Source organism: Thamnophis elegans, chromosome 1 (assembly GCF_009769535.1).
Source record: "Thamnophis elegans isolate rThaEle1 chromosome 1, rThaEle1.pri, whole genome shotgun sequence".
Classification (NCBI taxonomy): Eukaryota; Metazoa; Chordata; class Lepidosauria; order Squamata; family Colubridae; genus Thamnophis; species Thamnophis elegans.
This window is the reverse complement of record NC_045541.1, coordinates 159373719-159396668: the sequence shown is the minus strand read 5'-3', so window position 1 is coordinate 159396668 and position 22950 is coordinate 159373719. Positions and strand designations below refer to the sequence as shown.

General features: G+C 40.3%; 1 protein-coding gene across 2 annotated transcripts in view; it reads right to left on the bottom strand.

Annotated features, from left to right (window-relative positions):
• Window positions 1-22950, bottom strand: part of TRIM9 (tripartite motif containing 9) — a 71645-nt gene continuing 48695 nt past the window's right edge. For both annotated transcript variants that reach the window (XM_032210248.1, XM_032210257.1), the window contains exons 8-10: window positions 8475-8778; window positions 6295-6457; window positions 1-3962 (exon numbers count right to left, since the gene is read on the bottom strand). In XM_032210248.1, the coding sequence (XP_032066139.1) occupies window positions 3900-3962; window positions 6295-6457; window positions 8475-8778 (530 nt within the window). In that variant the 3' untranslated portion in view covers window positions 1-3899. The remainder of the gene's footprint in view (window positions 3963-6294; window positions 6458-8474; window positions 8779-22950) is intronic.

The following is a 22950-nucleotide window of genomic DNA, read 5'->3' as shown; positions in this document are numbered from 1 at the left end:
AAATTGAAAGCAATCACTATGGAGACCAGCATGCTATCTCTGGTTGGAGAAAAAAATACAATGACAGCAACCATAATGAACAAATGTGGAAAATGTATTATGTACATAATTAGCCTAAATAATCAGTCACCTTCAAGTGGGGGAGCAAGATCCATTGGCAGAGAGTGATAAGCATAACTTTCAGAGGTGACTTCCTCTAAAATAGCACCAATCTGAACACCACCACCCCCCTCAAGTGCTCCACATGCATTGATTTAGAAGCAGTGGAAGTCCCAACCTGTGAAGGACCATCACCCACAATCTCCATGAAAGTGATGTCAAACTCTTAAACCCACAGCCTGCATGGGCAGCACAATCTCTTTTTGAGCCATACAATTTAACTACTTCTAACTGCCATGAAACTACTAAGTTTCAAGAAGTCCCTCTCTTTTCAGGTCCTCCTCTCCAAGTTGAGGGACTTCCGGAGAACTTGGTTCTGCACCATCAAAAACTCCAGGGCTCATTTATACTTTATCTCCTGCTGGAACAGCATCTTAGATGTTTCCAAGCTCTCCCAATTTTTACTATCTGATATTCACTTACTGCTTTGCTACTTTGTTCATTGCTGGATGTAAACTTATAACAAACTATTATCTTATGGCTTTGCTAAGCAAGACTCTGGATCTTCCAAAGAAAGTAGCAAAGTTCCATGGAATGCATACAACTGCACGAATACCTAGGCCATAACTCATTTTTCATGCTAATGATTTAAATGTGCCTCAGTCTCCGCTTGTATTAGGCACCACTCCTTCTCTCCTTTTGCACTACAGCCGAACATAATGTAGGTCTTCTGGAATGATAGGCCACTGCAAAACCGTTCATTCTAACGCAGCAGAAATGTAGGATGGTAGCATTACAATTGCAAAATGTTGACAATGCCAGGATACGGAAATAAAGCAATGATCGAGATAAAGGAGAATATTAAAAAAAACTCATGGAGCATCTTTTGATGACCCAACTTGAATTGGCCTGGTTTCACAGCTAGGAATCGTGAAATGTTACCATGGCAGAGTTCATTACTTGAAAAGAAGAACATACCGAGGAAGCATCTTTGCTTGTCCATACATTAGCCACAAATATGTGCTCGGTCTGATACAGCATGCCCTCTTTTTTTTTTTAATAGATGCAACACTTTCACTATAGCTATGAAAAATGCTGTTGCCTAAAATGGCTGACAAACTGCTCGCATTTATGTGTGGGAGAAAAGACGTGTGATAAGCGCCAGTGTACAATCAAGAGAAAGTCATACCCATATAATAGTTTGCTTACAGAAACAGGAAAAAAAAAAACCTCAAGAGATACTTCCCCCGTCCCTGTAGTTTATTTAGAAATATTGTCAAGGAATAGTGCTCTGTGTTTATGTGATCAGGGAAATTCCCTTTAAGAACAATGACAATAGCAAAATGGTTGCCTTGTATCTTCCCAAAGTGGTAAGTGACATCTGTAGGAAGCCATAAGTCAAGTTGGTTGCTTTGCAAACCATCCGGGAATCCAAAGCACGGTTCAGCATCCGGGAATCCCAGCTGCCTCTGTAGGAGCCTGAGTCTTGGTCAGGGTTCTCCAAAATGGTACTTTCCGCACGTGACCAGCATTTTTCCCAACTACCAATGGAGCCCAGCAGATTGGCAGCATTTGATCTTGGTTAGCTTGATGGCTCAATAGGGCTCTTCATATACAATCATATGCTGAACTTATCTGAATCATCTGTTTTCCCTGTTAGCTTGCCACGGAGAGGTAGAACTATCTTGGATGGTTTGGCAGAAGATAATTGCTATCTCTGAATGACACTTGTTTTCTCTAGCAGGATGTTGATTCTGCAACATAGCTAGGGTTTATTGCATTTGGCTCCATTATTTTGTGATGATGATGATGATGATGATGATGATGATGATTTAGGAAAGTCTGGCTTTGGACTTGTTTCACATGACAAAACTAATACAAACTAAGAATCCTAGATTGTTAAGATCTCCCTTGCATTCAACACACTCTCAAGACTGGAAGGAAAAATTTTAAAAGCTGCACTAGATTTTTTGAACAAAAGAGAATCAAACATATCTGATGGAGTTGCCATCTCAGAAGATTGACTGGGTAAACCAATCATGGTTTCAATTTACAGCCAACTTTGCATTTATCTTCCACTTGCCCAGCTCAACCTGTCTTCTACGATTAACTAATTCATTAATTAGGAATCCAATGGCAGAATCCAATGGTGGAATGCAGTAGTGCAGGCTAACTCTGACCACAGCCTGGAGTTCGATCTTGACCAGCTCAAGCTTGTCTCAGACCTCCATCCTTTCGAGGTAGGTAAAATGAGGACCCAGATTGTTGGGGGCAATATGCTTTGTAAACCGCTTAAAGAGGGCTGTAAAAGCATTGTAAAGCTGTATACAAGTCTAAGTGCTATAGCTATTTGTGGGAAATAAAGTAAGGGAAGAATTCCTATGTAAGCTACTTTGAGATCCAAGAGGAAAATGTGATGTAACTCTAATGTTGCTATTATAAGAAACCACATGTAACCTAGAGATTCCTGCTGTTGTTTAAAAAAACACCTGTTAGTTTCCTGTTTTCTGCATTGGTGATGATCTGCAGTGGCTATTGTTCTGATTGAAAAAGTGGTCTATGAATTAAAAATGAGGAATGGTATCTTTTAGTAAGTGTGTGGATGTTGTGAGTTCTCTCTGTTCCAACAAAAGTGCTTGCCTACCATTTCGATGGAAATAATATGATCATCTTTCTGTTTGCTTTCACTGGAAAAATAAAACACTGGATTTTTAAAATTATTAATTCTGCATGGCTTTGTATATAGATTCTCAATCTTTAATCTCAGGGTAGTCCATAAGAAGACACAAGATACCTCTGTCACAGGTACCAATATGAACTTATTTTTAAAGGAGCCAATAAAAATGTAAAAGATTTGGCATTCCTGCTCCTAATTAGTCTCATGGGATTTGGCAATCGTGTGAGATTTGGGCCATTTTTAAAAATCATTTTTTATTTAATTCTGGGATTCTGTGGCCACTATGTTTGATGGCATCTGCTTATGTAATGGTCTCCAAAGGATTTTGTGATATTTGGAGACACATGTAGCCAGGATGATGCCAAAACAAGATATGTGCTGTGGTGTCACAACATAAACTCCACCCTTTCATATCTACATTGCAACAGTGCATGCAAATATGGCAAGGGTAGAGCTTCCATTGTGGTATTTATTATTATTACCATTTGTCCCTACAAACACCAACTGCATGGCAACCCAAGTCCAATACTTTTTGACGATATTCTTCATGGAGAAAGACTGCAAAGAAAGAGGAGAAGGTGGAGATGAAGTTAGATGGACTCAGAGAAAGCAATTCTTGCAAGCCATCGGCGTAGAAATGTTTGGCGTGCCATTTTTGAACTTAATCCACAGCAATATGACTATAAACCATCTCTTCTCTGGGAGTCAACCACATCTGCTATGTCATGACTTCTGGTTTGCACTCAAGGAAAAGGAAAAACCCTTTAGCAAGGAATAAAACCAAAACTGGAAACAAGAGTTACACCTCGGTTTGTCCAGGAATTCTGTGATCAACCAAAAAGCAAAAATAGCAAAGCTAACTCACGCACAGCATGTGGGGTTAGAGAAACTAGGGGGGGGGGGTCAATTGCTGCAGCTTGTAGAGGTGTCAAGTCTGTTTTGTCCTTGTTTTTCTTTAGTTTCTGCCACTCTGCTTTTTTTTATTATTTAAAAAAAAGATTTTTGCTGCTTTGGAGTTGCCAGATGACCAGATATTCTCCTTCTTGCTCCTGTGAGGTCAATTCTTGAAGAAGGTCAGTGCAGCTCTCTTGATGTGTCCTGAGAAAAAGGCATGAGGGAGTCTCTACTGCAGGGATCCCCGTGCATTGTAGAAGTCCGGGACCGGCAGGCCAGTGTGAAGTGTTACCTGAAACCAAGGACAGATTGGATGGTGTGCAACGTGGAGAGCATTTTAAATCAAATTTTAATCAGCTAGATTTTGCTTTTCCATGATCACAGAACCAACTCTCAGTGAACAAATCCATAAAAACACACCTGTACTCCCAAATATACAACAAATTGATAATGATTTGGTACAAGAATAATAGTTAAATGGGAAGATATTCAATGGTACACTAAAATGTAAACAACTGAAACACTTTAACTCCCCTAGGCTTTTGAAGAAGCCAGCTAAACAAGTGCTTATATTTTTCTTACTCTGCCCAACTTTGGCTAGACCAAGATCATATTTTTAATGCATAGTTACAACTGTAAAGAGGTGTTTTTTTTAATCCTACAGAAAAGCAAAAAGTAGGCTTGAGACGAATGGTGCCCTAGGGAATAAAATGGAGAAAGAGATGGCATTTGTAGGAGTGGAGACTATTTGGGTCCAGAGTAAATTTATCCTTTGTGGCATGGAGCTCCTTGCTTTCCTACACCTCACTCCTCCAAGCTTCCTGACCTACATTATCATGGAACACTGTTTTGAGTTGAATTTGGGTGGGAGAGTTGCAAAAGCTCTGTTCTGAGAAGAATTTATAACAATATTAATAAATGATCATAACTTAATCTATTGGGAGATTCATTTCCTCATTCTTCCTTCCCATCCCCAGAATGATTCATTGAAGTTTCATAATCTACAAGATTTAATGGCTACCAAGAGCAGTGTGGGATAAATCAATGGCTTCCTGTTCATTAAGGAAGTGTTTTGGTGTAATGGTATGTGGGAATGACCTTGGGAGACAGAAAGAACAGCTGCAGGCAAGACAATAGTTTGATCAAATTTAGTCCAGAGGAGGAGAAGTGGTGAAAGTGTCTCAGAAGGGACCCTCTCTGGCTTTCAGAAGAGTAAAAGTGAGGGACGACAGAGGGATTTTTGGCCTTGCAAGATTAATGTTATTCTTATGAAGTAGTCAAGAAAAGAAACACAACCGAGAGTACTAGCTCTAACGTTATTGTAAGGTTACATTAACAGAACCTTGCAAGCCTGAACATATATCTCTGCACACTTCACATTTACTTCCATGAGAATGAGGAAGGATCCTTTCTGAGTCTCTTTCGCCACCCATCCTTCTTTGGACTCAGATTTCATTTATGAGACTCCTTGTCTAGGCCTATGGCTCTTCTTCCTGTCTCTTGAGGACATTCCCACATACAATTACCCTTTGCTGCAAAACAAATGATGACTGTCAAACAGCAAACTTAAGGTGATTCCACCTCCTCTTTACTAATGTTAGTTTTGTAACGTACAACGTTTTTGCCACAACCTAAAAATACAGAGAAATTGATTCTGAGTATCAGGTTGCACAGACAGAGAGTTCAGCTTTGCTTCAGTAAGTCCCACAATTGAAATTTGTCTTCAAATTTCCAATATTTAGATTTCTTGGTGTTTTCTGAACTTGGTTATTTTCTTGACAACATTTCACCTAGTTGGGTAATGAAATGTTGACAAACAAATGTCAGCAAGCTCAAGGAGCACCAAGAACCCAAGATTCAACCCTGAGCTACCCATGCTCATTTCTAGTTTCCAATATTTAACTTTTTCAGTTTAACTCTTTGGCCACAAGGCAGACAAATGTTATGTCCATTTAGTTTTCTAAATTACTCCTGACATGGTGCCTCTCAGATAATTATTTATTTAAATGCTCAATCAATGTACATAGCCTCCCACCTCACTTTTACATGATATTAGGTGGCTTGTAATAAATAGATATTGTGGGAGAGTATTGGCTAGATGCAGCTTTGTAGCACTGTTCATAATCAACTCAACCCTACTCATTCTTGCTTGACACCCATGGAAGAGGGAACCAGGGAATACAGTCTCCTTTAAATCTGGAGCTGTCTTGGCATATCATAGGCTGGGATGGAAGACTGATTGTTGAGCTCTACTTCCCTCACTCTCAGCCAGTGTGGCCAAAAGGAAGTGGCAATGATAAACAACACTGTTGGACCTATGGTCTAGGCCAGCCTTCCCCCCACCCACCAAACTGTGTGTTCTAGTAATATGGAGTTACTCTCGAAAATTTCAGCTAACGTAGCTCTTGCTAATTTCTGGGAATCAAAGTTTACACCTGTTGAAGTGGTCACTTCGAGGAAGATTATTCCAAGTCTTTTGTTTCACTCCAGTTTTTGCCACCTTAGCCCTGAATTTTATTCCTGCCGTCCTTATAGCTGCTGTACACCTCCATGGCCACGGCACATACCAAGAAACAACTTCCAACTGGCATTTCTCAACCAGCCAGGTCTCAGCCCATCCTTACTTGCACATTCCGATTGAGACTGACAGCAGGAAAGAATATTCCCTCCATATTCTCAAAGGCCACTGGTCCTTGCTGGTCTTCATTGATGGAGAAAGTCAAGGTCCTCCTGGTCAAATCAAGCAAGATGCCTACAGTGGCACCTTTGGTGATACCTCCTTCAGTCCTGTTGAAAAGAAATGCCACTTAGCACCTATTTAATTTACACTTCTCCTCTTCCAACTTAAAGGGGGGAATAGATGGGTACCCATACATTTAGTTTTCACAACAGTTCTGAGAGGAAACGCCAACTTAGAGATAATTATTGCCTATAGTTTTTCAATGAGATTTATGGTTCAATTAAGATTTAAAACCTACTTTCCACATCCTAGTTCAATGTTCTTGATCACTGCTGCATGTTGACATTTGAGGAATGATCCTGCAAGCATATCCAAGTTGATATTTTAGATGGCATGGCTCTTTGTGGAGAATGTATGCTGTCCACTAACAGAGGAACACATACATTCTCCAACAAAAGCCATACCAACTACTTACCGTATTTTTGGTGTATAAGACACACCCTTTTCCCTCAAAAAAGAGGCTGAAAATCTGGGTGTATCTTATTCACTGAATACAGCATTTTTGGCCTCCCGAACCCCCACTCCCTTTGCAAAAAATGGCTGTGCATGGCCTATAGAAGGCTTCCAGAGTGCTCCTGGCGGTGGCGGGGGGAATGAGCAAAAAACTGTTTTCACTCATTTTTGCCATCCCCAGCCCCCAGGAGCACTCTGGAGCACTCCTCAAGGTTATGCATGCCCTTTTTTTGACAAAAAAGGGCCTGTTTTCACGAAAAAGGGGCCGTTTTTGAGAGGTCTGCAGAGTGTAAAAACTATTTTTTTAAAATTTGCCTCTTCAAAATCTTGGTGCGTCTTATACTCCAGTGCGTCTTATACTCCGAAAAATAGGGTAGATGCTGAATAGACAACCCAATGTTTCTGGTCTAGTGATTGCACTGTAGGTAGGCTGAAGAATCGGGGATAGGATTCAGCACTGACTTCTAAACAGTGGCTACTTGAGCAAGTTAGCATTCATTGTGGTAATATATGCCTTAATTACTTCAAAATTGCATCTCTACAATGGCCTCCACTTTAGCTTGTTTTTGAAGAGTCTTTAGGTTCCTTTTTGATCCAGATTCTTGGTCCAGAATATAAAATGTTAGTTGAGATTTATTATATATTGCTTTGGGCTGAATTCAGAATTTTACTGATTATATTTAAAGCTCTAAATCAGCTGAAGATCATTCTGGCTGGAAATTATATTTAAGATCTATATACCCACTTACAAAATCACCTGGCACAATCACCAAGGCAGAAATATGGACGAGGATGGGGGTGGGGGGAGATAAAACATTCTTAGTTGTTGAAGAATATTTATGTCATAGAGTTTAGATCAGTGTTTCTCAACCTTGTCAACTTGAAGATGTCTGGACTTCAACTCCCAGAATTCCCCAGCCAGCGAATGCTGGGTGGGGAATTCTGGGAGTTGAAGTCCAGACATCTTCAAGTTGACAAGGTTGAGAAACACTGGTTTAGATTGTCCCCAGTCTAGCTATCTTTCATCAGAGGAGAAAAGACAATTTTATTCCAGCAAATGTCTGTTCCGCTAAGTGCCTAAATTTTTATTTAAAGATTACCTGATGGTTCTGCTTTGTTGCATTTTTATTGCAAGTGGAGTTTGGGCTCAAGAAAATAAAAACAGGCTGAGCATATTTTCACTGCCAAGGTGGAAGGCAGATTAAGGTACTTTCACATGGGATGGATTCTAGTTCTACCAGACTGACTACCTTTTAAAAAGCCTTGAACTGGAAATTATTTCCCTTTCTGTCTTCTACCTCAGGAAGGGAAACTTCTGGCATGCTCCGATGCCAGAAGGAAATGCCGATGTTATAAATGCCAATTTGACTGTCCCAATTCAGGAGGGAACAAGCGGATTGGAGAACAGAGTTCCTTCTGATTTACTAAAGCTGTTGACTTTCAGTCCAGTTAGAACAATTTTGTCTAGCATAGGATGGACTTTCCTTTTCAATAATACAATACTGCATGCTTTTTATGAAGACAATTTAGTCCCTCGTCCCCAGATATTTTAATTAAAAAGATTCCAAGTTCACGAAGCAAAAACAACAGAACCAATTTGGAGACAGGTACCTGTTGGTATGTGAGTTGTTATGCATGAACCAGCTTCGGTTATTATCCACGTACATGGCCCAAGCCTTGTCATCTTTTCCTAGCATGACATCCTTGAGAACATCCATTCGGGCAACCCCAAAAGCTGGATCAGGATGGTTGTCATAGCGATCGATGGATAACTCCCAGTAGTGGAGCCCTTTGGAGAAGCCAGTTTTGCCCAATACAACCCGGTCGTCATAGCTGTTGCAGGTAACCGTCAGGTTGTCATTCGAGAAGATGATGTCGGAGTGAGCAGTGCTGGGGTCAAACGAAAACCAAGCCACTGCAAATGCACACAAGAGTGGAAGAGTTATCAGTGTGACCATGGTGATAGACAGAGACACACAGTTGCTGCAGAAAGCCTTGCATGCTGCCATGCAGGGGAAGAATTTGGGTCTGCATTCAGTAAAGACCCTCAAAAGGTTTTTGTTGAGTGTTTCTGCAGCAAATCCAAAATGTGGGACAAGAGAGGCAAACTGGGTTGGCTTAAAAAGCAAGAGGGTTAGAAAATGTCTATTCTGGTGTTCTTCAACCATCAAAACTTTTAAGATGTGCAGACTTCAACTCCCAGAATTCCCCAGCCAGCTCCTTTGCTACGCTGGCTGGGGAATTCTGGGAGTTGAAGTCCGCACATCTTAAAATGATCGAGGTTGAGAAACTGTGGTCTGTTCAGAGAAAGCTCTGCTAAAAAGCCTAAAGGGCTTAGTGAATGGGAGTGCTGAAATGAAATGAAAGACCAAGAATGTGGCCACATATTGTACGACATCCACCATGTAAACGATATCACATAGCATCAGAAAGCTAGCATGCCTGGAGCTAACATGTGAAATAATCAACCTGGATTATTCTACCTGTGGATTTTAGAGTTGGAAGGGGGCATTCAGGCCACTGAGTTCAACTGCTTGCTCAGTGCAGGAATCTGGATTAAAATACACCCCAAATACTTCTTCTCTAACATGGGTCCCACTGTTAAATTGGGACACATCCGCCTAATATTCAGCTAATGGTTTTAGAAGGGGTCACAAACATATGGGTAGACGGTGTTACAGATATCCATGTTAAGTCAGCTTTGTAAATTCATAAATCAGCCTTTCATGCACTTTGTGAGAAAATGAACAAAAGCACAGAAACAATACCATTTCACTCAGGGTCGAGACTTTGCAAAAGTATTGACTGTTATTCTATTCTGGTATTTTAAATGCCTTTTTTAAAGTGGTGCCAGGAAAGACAATAAATATTTTAGATACCTGGCAAGACTTCAGATGGTGATGAACCAAGCAAATGTCAGAAATGAAAAAGCCATGTCCTAAGGCAATTTCTATATCACCTCAAACAATGTAGAAACATCCCATCAAACCTCCTTATTTGCAGCTACTGTATTTACTTCATGGATGTCAGCCAGTAGACCAGAACTTGGTACTGCAAACAATTGTAATGCTGCGGCTACATTAAATAGCAATAGCATTTAGACTTGTATACCGCTTCACAGTTCTTTTACAGCCCTCTCTCTTCGGAAGGATGGAAGGCTGAGTCAACCTTGAGCCTTGTGGGATTCAAACTGCCAAACTGCTAGCAATCGGCAGTCAGCAGAAGTAGCCTGCAGTACTGCATTCCAACCACTTGTGCCACTGCGGCTCTTGTTTAGTTTCAGAGCTGGAATGGAGTTATATGTTGCAAAATGAGAGGGCAGAGAAAGGCAGTCTGCAGTGTGAAATACAAAGGAGAAATGGTAGCTCTTAAGAGAGGTTTTAACACACCTTCCTTCTTTAATTTCCTTCCTTCCTTATGTAGCTACCTAGCACATTCCACCTGCTTAGTTGAAAAGACACCACAACACAAGAGGAACATAATTCTTGGTGTCATGCCACAAAGATGTAAAATAAACACACATATCCAGTCAATGCCAATCAGTGCAGTTTGCCTATGGACACATGTACACACACATGTTCCTCATGCAAGAGAGCTCATACCTGCTACCATTTTTTTAATATCAACTGTTGTCATTCCAAGTGGAATGCATGAAGGAAAATCAACAAGTAAAATTGGCAATTATACACAAAGCAAAACTTCAAATTATGATCTTTGTAATATTCACACATGAAGGTTAACTGCATCATTTCTCTCTTACTTAGCTCTGCTTCCAGAGCTATTCCATCAGTTGGATGATAACAAAAACCCAATGTAATTATACAAAAGGAACAATGAAGACCACATAGCTGTACAGATGGGAAGGGAAAGGTATGAGCAAATCAACTTAAACCAGGATGGAAATATATTTTTTTTGGATCACCTGTCTTTCCAAAAACTCTTTCATAACCAAGTGAAAATTGAATGTTTCTCAGTTTCCATATGATTTCATACAAAAGAATATCCAGGCCTCAATTTCTGTATTGCAATAGCGGAATCCACGTTCATTGAATTTGGTTTAATAACTCAGTCACTCCTTCTGGACTGCTTCTGAATCAGTGGTGGGATTCAAATTTTTTTTACTACTGGTTCTGTGAACGTGGCTTGGTGGGTATGGCAGGGGAAGGTTACTGCAAATTCCCCATTTCCTCCCAATCAGCTGGGACTCGAGAGGCAGAGAATAGATGGGGGCGGGGCCAGTCAGAGGTGGTATTTACCGGTTCTCCGAACTACTCCTTCTGCTACCGGTTCTCCAGAACTGGTCAGAACCTGCTGAATACCACCTCTGTTCTGAGTCAATAGTGGGTGAAAGCCCACCATTTGTAGCCATGTTCATTGGCTAAAAATGGAGCCAGGTGTTGAAAAGGAACCTTGAGTTATTGAATGTTCACAAGCCACTGATTTCTTGAGGCTTGAGATTTGATTTTTTTTCTTGACTTGTTACAGCTGATCACAACTTTTCCCCAGCCCTATATGAACTTCCAGTCTGCAAACTAAATACGAAATAGATGCATTTCACAAGATGCATCTCATAGACTTAGAATACCTTTGCCTATGCTTGCTTTGGAAGCCCGTTTTGCTTCCTAGTGGTGTAGGATTTTCACTGTAGAATTTCCACAGCCCTTGTATCATACCTTTCCCTCTACCTGTGTGCTTGGATTGGTGCTTTCCACTCTTGGCTACTATTTTGAAAATCCCAGTTAGATGACCTAATGAGTAGAAAAGCCTTGAATCTGGGAGGCCCTTACACCAAAAGATAATTCAGGAACCTCTTAGTATATATATTATAGGAGAGTGTTTGGGAATAAATGTAAAATGTATGTAGAAAGCATGCATGATGTTTTGACCACTGAAATGAATGAGGGAGAGTATTGATTAAGTTGTGTATCCATTGGAGCCTGTTGCCTGTTCTCTCTTCAACGAACTAACCCGTGTGATCTTCCAAGTCTCTCTCACTTTGAAATCCCCTCCCTGGAATATTCTGCAGTATCACCCTTGTCTCAGAATGGCCACACACCATAGCAGAACAGACATTGTCTTAGACTGAATGTAGATATTTGCACAAACAAGAAAGTTGGAGAAACAAGAGACCAGAATAAAGGGCACAGCACTGAAGTGGAACAGATATACTTGCCTAATTGGGAGAAAGGTCCTGACTGAGCCTCAAAACCTATAAAGAGATACTACATTTCACACACTGACACCAAGAAATTGCAACCAGACGCAAGCAACAGTGGGTTAAACTTGCGTTTATCAGGTATACAGGTAGCCCCAGTTTAAGAACAGGTTCTATTCCCAAGGCCTGTCCTTATGTCAAATATGTATATAAGCCAGGACAGTATTATGTTTTAATAGTGTGTAAATAATATTGTGTAATGAACTTCAACCACTGTGTATTTAACTTGAATCACTGTGTATTTAACTCTAATTTTGCTACAATGGGCTCCATTCTTAACTATGGGTCATCCTTAACATGGGGCATTCTTAACCCTGGGACTTGTTGTACAAGCAAACTGCCAGGTTTACTCCAAAGCCTGAAAACCTGATGTAAAAACAGTGCTGTCTCTGTTTTCCATAGGAATTGGCCTCTAGATGATCCACATGAACCAGGACATCCAGAATTCCCACTTGGCCTTTGGAGCTAAGTGGCAGCAGAATCACAGCAAATTGAAACAATTGTTCTTCACATTGTGCTTCATTAGTTCAATGAAGATGGAGTGGATCAGTGTAAAGTCTCAGCCATGTAAAATGAAATTTCCACATTCAATGGCAGTGTACCCCAAAGTATCAATTGCTGGAGAATGAGAAGGACAAATGGCTGAAGCTTTGCTTGTAAGGCTTGACCAAAGCATCTGGCATGTCCCTAGGATGGAATGAGGTGCTGAATTGATGGAATGAGCTGCAGAGGTAGATGTTCTTAATACATTGTGGAGTTTAATATACCTGTATTGGAAAGTTCTGCTTTTATTTCCTCCTTTTCCTCCCCTTCCCCCATTAATTTTCTTTTCCAATGAAAGCAGAATTAGAAAGAGTTCCACCCTTTTTCTCTATCATCCTTATGTACTTTTCCCCTCTGAGCATTTAGACTTGAAAACAATAATGTACTCAGAAGTAAGCAATTGTATGCATAATTTAGTTTGCATAAATGTGTGCTCAGAAATGTGGCGGTAGAATTTTGCACATGAATATGGAAAATGCAACACAGCCCTGTTTATAAGGATCCCATAAGGCCTTTTAAACGATTATGAATCTTTACCAGCTTGGAAAATTGTGAACTCATATATTATACAGTACATTTTCTCCATAAATAGCACAAAGAGAAGCACACATTTTCAATTTGGGAATGAGGCCCTCCAACCACCATTCCCTTCCAAACATTCTGCCCACGTTAATATTAGACTCCTGCAAAATAAATAAATTCCACATACAGGAAAACAGAAAGCATCATTAACACTTAGTAGACCAGACGAGAGATCGAAACATTCAAGTATGAAAATGTTGAAAGCCAAGGCAATGGGATGCAGAACCCATAAAAGCACAATGGGGAAACAGTATAACAAAGATAACAAAGGCCAGGGGGTTGGCCCCTGGGTAGCTGCATTGCTCCTCCTTTGAAAGCACAGAGGTGTCAGAACTAAGTTCCTTCATTTATGACAATATCTGGATGGAGCCAATAGTGGGGTAAGCTAGTAATCCAAAATGGAAAGGAAAAGCAAAGACACTGGCTGTTGTGTAGAGCTAATCATAACTGCAGAGGGTCCTCAACTTTGCTGAAGTCTCAGGGCATACATTAAGGGCTGATGGCTTCATATACACTTGGGAACCTCGATAGTCTGACTCTGGATCTAATTTGTCCTCACACTCCTCGCTTAGGGCCCATCAGATTTCCAGTCCTACCTGCCTTTCTTGTTTTATGACTGATCCCACTCACTGTGGCAGTCATTTAATGTTGAAAGCACCCTCCCCCACCTCCCCAGAGCATCTGTAGTCCCTACCATATATTCTGGACACTCCAAATGTACCTGCTGGCTTAAAAGGTTAAAGACCTCTAGGAAAATCCAATAACTCTGCATATCTCGGAAAGAAGCAGGAGGTTATGACTTCAGACAAAAGCAGAGAGCCAATATCCAGAATTGCTTTCCTTCTCTGGGGCATCCACTTGCTAAAGATTGAAAAACGACAGGATTTGGCATTACAGAATGATTTCTATTATATTTTTAAAGAACATATTCTGATTAGGCTGCCTTCATCTCATTTCCAGTTTAAAATCATGTTTTCCCTCTTTTCCAGACACATTTTTTTTTTGCTGTGGACATGATACATGCAGCAATTCCTCAAGAAAATTGTTGATAACCCAGACATAGAGTGAGATGTGCCCAGTTCTCATTGGCCATTTTAGGTTTCTCTAGATGCTGGGCATTGCCTTTCATGGCCAACTTTGATTTGGACTGGAGAGGGTCCTGGACATCTGGCTTCCACAGAGGTGTCTTTCTAAAACAGGGGTGTCAAACTCAAGGCCCGGGGGCCAGCTCCACCTGGAAACAGTGAAGTACTGGCCCGCGGTGCCTCGGCCAGTGAAAACGGAGCTCAGGAGTGATGCATCCATTTTCATTGGCAGAAGGTTGCAGGGCGCCATTGCAGCAAAAAGTGGAGCCCACGAGGGCCGTATGTGGCCCTCCCGAGCTCTGTTTTCACTGGCAGAGGGCTGCAATAGTCACAGCCAAAAGAGGAGCTCGGGAGCCTGTTTTCACCGGCAGAGCCCTCAAGCCGTCACAGTGTCCACTGATACAAGTGACATCAAGCTGGCTACACTCACCCTGGCCCCCTGAAGTCAAACACAACCCTTATGCAGCTCTCAGTGAAATTGAGTTTGACACCCCTGTTCTAACAAATGTCCAACCAAAACTTCAGAATACATGGGTTTGTGCTCTTTTCAAAGAGCAATAAGTCTGTATTTAAACACAGGTTATTTTGAAAGAGTGCTAGATCTGCATTTTTTTAAACAGGTTGTTAGTACTGTATGGCATAGTATGTCTGGAGGCTTCTGCTGGTTTGGGCCCAATGAGTGCATTGTAGGTTTTCTTCTAGCTCTGCTGAGAAGTTTTTGCATCACTATACTTTTATCTCTTTTTATTACAGTCCTTTGCCTAGTTCTATGACAAATTGCTTACTCTTTCCCAGTTCAGCCAACAATGACCATTCACTGTCAGCCTTTATATCTCTTGAAGTATTTACCAATTTGGGATAAGTATATGACAACAAGCTCAGCTTTATCAATATCTTGCAATTGATATCTGGTATGTAGTTTAATGTAAAGGAGGACTAGGAATGACATGATAGCAATGTTCCGATATCTCAGGGATTGCCACAAAGAAGAGGGAGTCAAGCTATTCTCAAAACCACCTGAAGGTAGAATAAGAAGCAATGTGAAGAAACTAATCAAAGAGAGAAGCAACTTAGAACTAAGGAGAAATTTCCTGACAGTTAGAACAATTAATCAATAAACAGTAACAGAGTTGGAAGGGACCTTGGAGGTCATCTCGTCCAACCCCCTGCTCATGCAGGAGAGCTGTACTAGGGATTCCAACCGCTGAACTCCCGACCTTTCCGATCAACTAGCTCAGTGAAACAACTTGTCTCCAGAAGTTGTGGATGCTCCAACATTAGAAGTTTTTAAGAAGAGATTGGAGAACCATTTGTCTGAAATGGTATAGGGTTTCCTGCCTAAGCAGAGGGTTGGACTTGAAGACCTCCAAGGTCACTTCCAATTCTGTTATTCTATATTCTATACAAAGGGGCCCAGAACTGGGGTGAACTTGACAAGAACAATATGGCAGAGAGTAATTGGATGAAGTGGAAGAAGTTGTCTCAAATGTTCTTCATACTTTCTGACCAGCCAATTAATTTATTTCACAACCGAAATCTAATGGTCTTCCTAAAGGACACTAAAATCATGTTCAAAAATAGCCTGACTGAAAGTTCACTCTCTGTTCCTCCAGTTTATCACATGGAACATTTAAAAGGTTTTCCCAGTTGCAATATATGGCTGTGAAAGTTGGACCATAAGAAAGGCTGAGCGCCAAAGAATTGAGGCCTTTGAACTATGATGCTGGAGAAGACTCCTGTGAGTCCCTTGGGCTGCAAGGTGATCAAACCGGTCAGTCCTAGAGGAGATCAAACCTGACTATTCTTTAAATGTCCAGATCCTGCAGATGAAACTCAAATACTTTGGCCACCTAATGAGAAGGAAGGACTCACTGGAGAAGAGCCTAATTCTGGGAAAGATTGAGGGCAAAAGAAGAAGGGAATGGCAGGGAATGAGGTGGCTGGATGGAGTCACCAAAGCAGTAAGCATGAGCTTAAATGGACTCCAGAGGATGGTAGAGGACAGGAAAGCCTGGTGAAATGTTGTCCATGGGGTCGCAATGGGTCGGACACGACTTCGCAAGTAACAACAACCAAGCTCTCCATCCCGGACAATCACCTATATTTATCATACCTTAATCAGAGCATTTACGACTTGTTTTCCTGAATGTTCTCCAAGGCCAGTGGAGCATTTCTTGGAGAAACTTCTGCTCCAGCATTTTGTGGTTGTTTTTGCCATGAATTGCAAAATCGTAAGTAATTGGAAAAAATCACAATGGACTAATTTCATACATACATTAAATGTAAACCATAATTTACTAGTACTATACTATTGCTTAGCATAGTTATTATTACATGTTTATTACTACACCTGTGAGTCACTTAGGTGAGATGGGTGATGTAGAAATGTGATAAATAAATAAAAATAAAGTAAATAAATGTTTCTGTAATAATAATCCATCATTGCCTTGTGACATGGCACTAAATCAGAGTCTGGCTTATTCCTGAACATGGTGGGTGTCTTGATCAATGTAAATCATTGTAAAATGATCATATGTAAAATGGGGATATGGATGAGCAAATCACTGTATTTTGGGAGTATAAGACACACCTTTCCCCCCCAAAAAGAGGGTGAAAATCTGGGTATGTCTTATACACTGAATAGAGCCATTTTGGCCTTTCCAAACCCCACTCCACACATCCCGTTTTTTGCAAAAATAGACGCGCAGATAGTTTGGGAGGCCTTCAACGTGCTCCTGAGGCCTGGGGAGGGCAAAAACGAGCAAAAATTGGCTTGTTTTTTGCAAAAACTGGCTTGTTTTTTGCAAAAAACAAGGCATGCATAGGGTTTGGGAGGTCTGCAGATTGCTCCCGGGGGCCTGTGGAGGGCAAAAACTTTCTTTAAAAAAATTACCTCTTCAAAATCTTGGTGCGTCTTATACTCCGGTGCATCTTATAGTCTGAAAAATATGGTGTGCTTTCAATTTAATTCATGTTTATATTTAACATGCATCTTTTAAAAAGTGCTAGTAATATCCTTCAGGGAAGTACTTATGGGGAACCATTGCAATAGAGAAAGCAAGTTTTTCCCTGTTAAGAACATAATGTGATTTTTTTCCTTCCAAGCTTACATTGTGTTCGGCTCTAAGATCCTTTTATAGATTTAAAGTAGGTTTGAATGAATTTCAGAATAACTGAACACTTAATAATTGTATGAGTAATAAACACATCCCTCCAAAAGTACTGTATTAGCAACCCCAACAATTTATAGAAGAGAGAAAAAGCATTCTCCAAGCATTTAGCAAAATAGTTCTTTAAAAAAAATGTACATGTAGTTTGGGAAATGTATCAAGATAGGTTATCTGGACACTCAGCAGATGCAGTTCTACAAAAAACTATTCTCCAATGAAACCTTCCACTCCTAAAAATAATTGAGAATCAGGCCTGTGCAGATAAATAATCTAATCCCACCACTACACTGCACATCAGCTGTAACAACAAATGGTTCTCACTGACCTCTTTAAAGGGTGTGTGTGTGTTTGTGGGGAAACTGTGGAGACATAGAAATCACATCTTTCTTCTATTCCAGATTCTTATGGTGGTTGAAGCAGCAAGGCTAAATTAACAAGTCTTACCCTTCTTCTAAAGTTTTCCCTAAGGCAGCCTTCTCAAACACGTTTTGTAGATAGGGCAGGGATGAAATGCTACCAGTTTGGACCAGTTTGCTTGAACTAGTAGTAAAAATGCTACTGGTTCGCCCGAACCGGTAGTAAAAAAAATGCTATTGGTTCGCCCGAATTGGTATTTCCAATGATCAGCTGTGACACATGATTTATATTAGCTAGAATCATCAAATTTCCTGCTTTCTACCTAATTTAAATTGCGCATCACAGCTGATTGTCAGAAATTGAACATCTTGCGCATGCACAGAGGTGGCGTGTGCACTCACATCGCCCAAACCGGTAGAAAGGTAAGTTGATTTCACCCCTGAGATAGGGTCTATCAGTATCTACAGAAAGAAGGAGAATGGAACAAATCGGTCTCTATGTCCATGTGCCTTGCAATAAATGTCTTAATAATGAATAATCATTGTATCAATAATGATAAATCTGGTAACATCTTATCTCGAATGCTATCTTAAAATCCATTAGTATATCTAAGCCACACACTAAGAAAATGGAAGGTTATAGCAATAGCAATAGCAGTTAGACTTATATACCGCTTCATAGGGCTTTCAGCCCTCTCTAAGCGGTTTACAGAGTCAGCATATTGCCCCCACAATCCGGGTCCTCATTTTATCCACCTCGGAAGGATGGAAGGCTCAGTCAACCCTGAGCCGGGGAGATTTGAACTGCCAAGCTGCAGAACTAGCAGTCAGCTGAAGTGACTGCAGTATTGCACCCTAACCACTGCGCCACCTCGGCTCTTATCTGTATCTGTAATAGGAAAAATACCAAAATTCCTAATTAGCTTAAAATATTTATTAAGCTAACTCTGGGGTGGCAAACTAAAACATGGAACATTTCTGGTAACCTTCAAAGTTGCCTAATACAGTCACCTAATTTACATTTTGAAATCAATATGTATATATTCTAAATGTAATTTGCACCTGGCCAATTTGCATATCTATGTGTGTGTGTATGGATATGCTAAAGGGGGTGGCAAAATGGAGCTTCTTTATTCTACGGAAGGCAAATGGTGAATTAGGATCTATGCCTATTGCAGCCAGCCTGACAGAAGCAGATACTTCACTAGTTCTGCGAGGTTTTCTTGCTTGCTCACTAGTGCATTTCAATGTACCACACAACCTTGTCACAGAGAGACAAACATGTCACACATCTACACCATCAGTCTTCTCCACAGGTGGAAAAAAACAGCAGGCCACCGACAACATAGAACACTTGGTCCCATTTCATATGGATGTCATGGGCAGGATGGGGGCAGGAAGAGGGGACCCCCTCCAAAAAAAAATCCAAAAAGGAAGCGAAAGCAAACAGCAACAAAACAAGAACCACACCCTGAAACAAAAACAAAAAAATATATGCCCAGAAGCGCAGCTCAAGAGGCAATGCTAAGCGTGCTCGGTTCACCCACCGGCCGAATTCAGAGATTGTAAAGAGGAGTGCAAACTCATTTGGTGGGACGAGGATCTTAGCTCAAAGTAGGATCTCCCCGGAAAGCTGTTTTGCAGGTTAAGGGTGGAAGAGAAAGGACTTGATCTACGCAGCGGCAGCCTTTCCAAAGGCACTGGGAATGTCAGGGCCTGCTCCTCAGGTTCGGAGTCTAAATGTAAGATCAAGGCAAACTCAAGGTCAGAACTCTGTTGAAAAACTGTATGCCATTACAAAGACATACTTCCAACAAGGTACCACAACCACCATTGGCTTCAATGCAGTGGGAGAGAAGGGATTGCTGTTCGAAATAATAAGATTACAATTCTAGGACCAAAAAAAAAATGAAATATCAACTCCCCAGTGGGTACTTACAGAGCGACTACAGAGAGGAGGAGGAGGAGGAGGAGAACTCTCCCCCCGCCCATTAACCTGAATGTACAGGTCGTCCACGACTTATGATTGCAATTGGAACAAGAACTTCCATTGGTTAAGTGAATCATGACTGATTTTATGGCCTGTTTTGCCCTTCTTGAGCGTGTCCCTGCAGTTGTTAAGTAAATCATGTAGGCATTAAGCAGATCCAGCTTTCTCTGTTGATTTGTCGGAAGCTGCCTGGGAAGGTCAGGAATGGTGATCACATGACCAGGGGCGCTACTACCATCATCAATAAATGCCAATTGCCAAGCGCCCAAAATTTGATCACATGACCATGGGGATGCTGTGATGGTCCTAAGTGCCCTGTGGCCATAAGTCACTTTTTCCAGTGTTGGTGAATTTCAAAACTAATCGGATAGTTGTAAATCCAGGACTGTCAATATTAAAATGTTGCAGAAGAGATAGCAAAGTTAACTAGCAGTGAGAGTTTTCCCAACTACTTTGCACACAAATCTCTAGTGTGTTTTACAGTCCCTGTTATTTCTATGGGTTTTTTTAAAGCCTAGTTGGGGAATTTCCATTTCTTTTCTCCAAAAGTTGTTCAACATTCATTTTCCACTTTTCTTCTGAAAGGACTATAAGAAGCTTTTGTTACTGCAACTAACATATTAAAGATAGGGAAGATTTCTGCACAATTACTGAATGTCTGTATTCACAGGAAGCCATGGTTTGCTTTAAGCATAGTATATTCAATAAACTAAAATGGTTGGATTCACATAACACACCATACCAAAAAAATCAAGGCTTGGTGCTATGTCCTAATTAAGCCAATACATCTCATAATAGCAGCTGTAGCTGTATGAAGAATGATTCTTTAGATGTACAGGGTGGGATCAGGTCAGTCCAACAAAGCAGATCAATTTTCTGTGCATAATTTCTGTGCGGCATAGATATATCTGAAATAGGTATCTCAGAATCCTTTACACAAGGGCTGAGGATGGTAGAGTGAAGGCCTGTAATACAGGCACCAATCACTTAATATGCAATGCCCAGTCAGTGCCCACAACATGCATTTTAAACATGAGTTTACATTGTGAGTACAACAGCAATGGATTTGTTATTCAGGAGGAGAACATTGTATTTATGTGGACTGATGGGCAAACCTAGATGTTTAAAGATCTAAATTTCAACTAGATGAAATTTTAGTTTGAATTTCACTCTACCGGGTCTTTGCTCCATGACAATTTCATTACAATTCAGGAAAAGATGCTCTTTACTTGATTGGCCTTCTCTAGTTACATCCAAATGACCTCCCTAAGCTCTGATGGTAGATGTTGCTTGAATGCTTGAATGTCTTGTCCAGTTAGCCCATTTTCCTTGATCAAAATGAGCACATTTCTTAGAATCCACATAAAGTTTCCCAGAGTTACAATTTCCAGGAGAAACCAGTTTGGTGTAATGGTTAAGGCATCAGGCTAGAACCTGGAAGACGGTAAGCTCATCTCACAATGAGCATCCATCCAGCTGGGTGATCTTGGACTAGTCACTTTCTCTCAGCCCTAGGAAGGAAACAGTGAGAATTGTCCAAGAACTTGGCACAATTGAATAGAAAAAAAAATTCAGATTTGTGATAGATACTCCCTATTCTTATGCTCAGCTTTCATTATCAGGAATTTCCACATGTTCAGTTTATTCATAGCTGCAAGTTAACATTTCTAGTCTGATACCCTTCTCAATCTCCCAGGTCAGATAGGGGGGAAAATCAAGTTATCAGGAAGTCACAAACGTTTCTGTAAGAAGGTTGAATAACTACAAAAGCCGAGACCTAAAGACAAGTGGCCACATTGGGAATCATTTATTGTTCATGCCTACATGTCATAACCCTCCCCCGTGTGAATTAGTCACCACTTTACTTGAAGAATTGTAGAAGTTATAGTATTGGTTCACAAACAGCACCACTGGAGCAATGTCTGCAATCCATGGAGCTGTCTGAGGTCCTGAAATAGCTGATATTACCAGGTTCATCTTACCTCTTTTTAAACCACTAACTATGTTTATTTCAAAATAGATTTCCCCACCTATCAATTTATAATCAAGCTAGAACAGCGTAGGGGAGCAAAAGCCACAGATCAGTGCTATCAACAACTAGGGAAATGGGGCAATAATGGAGCATATGATAAACATATTACTGAGATATAATTGATGCATCATGTCCTCCATCTTTAGAAAAGCAACTACCACAATGCATGAGAAATGAATCTTATAATGTGGAAAGGCTGTACATGGTTTACAGAATAAGGCTTAATCCTATTCTGGAAGATAATGGGAAAATACCATTTCAAAGTTGTAAAAATTATTTAGAACAGTTTTAATAAAGAGTAACCCTTAAATTATTTTATGTCTTAACAATTCACATTTGGGAATGTCTCCTTAGTAATTAAATAGGAAAGATTGTATGGCTAAACAATAGAAGGCAAAGATTATAATTTGCTTCACACAATACTGAAATACTTCAGCTGATGCATTCTTAAAATAGAGTATATTTAACATATTTAATTTATTACATTTGTTATAGTCACTGAAGAGAACTCTGGGTAGCTTACACAATACATTTTCTCTTTTCTTTTAAATTGGCAATAAGAAACTCATATTGCTTTTTTTATAAAAGCTCTAGGTTTGACACACTTGATCACATTTTGAAATACGTATAAACCTTTTTGTAACAGGTTTTTCTACAAATATTATCCTAATTTGACACATATGGAGGACACCAGTTTAGGAAACACTGCTCTGAATTTTCTTTTGTACATTCCGATGTGGTTTTATGATTCAAATACCAAGCAATTAACTGAATTATTATTATGTTAGTGAAAGCTAAGGCACATGAGATTGCTAAGGGAGAAGTTAAAGAAGTCCAAGAATTAAAACAAGCTCACATAACAGGCACAAACCCTCTATGAATTTCTGCATATCCAATTCACGCATTCCCTTCCCCAAGTGCTTTTGCAATTTAAGATTGAACAAAAAAGTATCCCTTGATCAACTTTCAGTTTTTTCTCTGTTACTTTTGGGGTTGGATGAAATAGGATTCCAACTTGGCAAATAGAATTAAAAAAAACATGGTTCAAACAAGCAGTGCTGAGATGGGCACCATCTTGTTTCCTCATGTGCAGATAGAGAAAAGTGATGTTCCA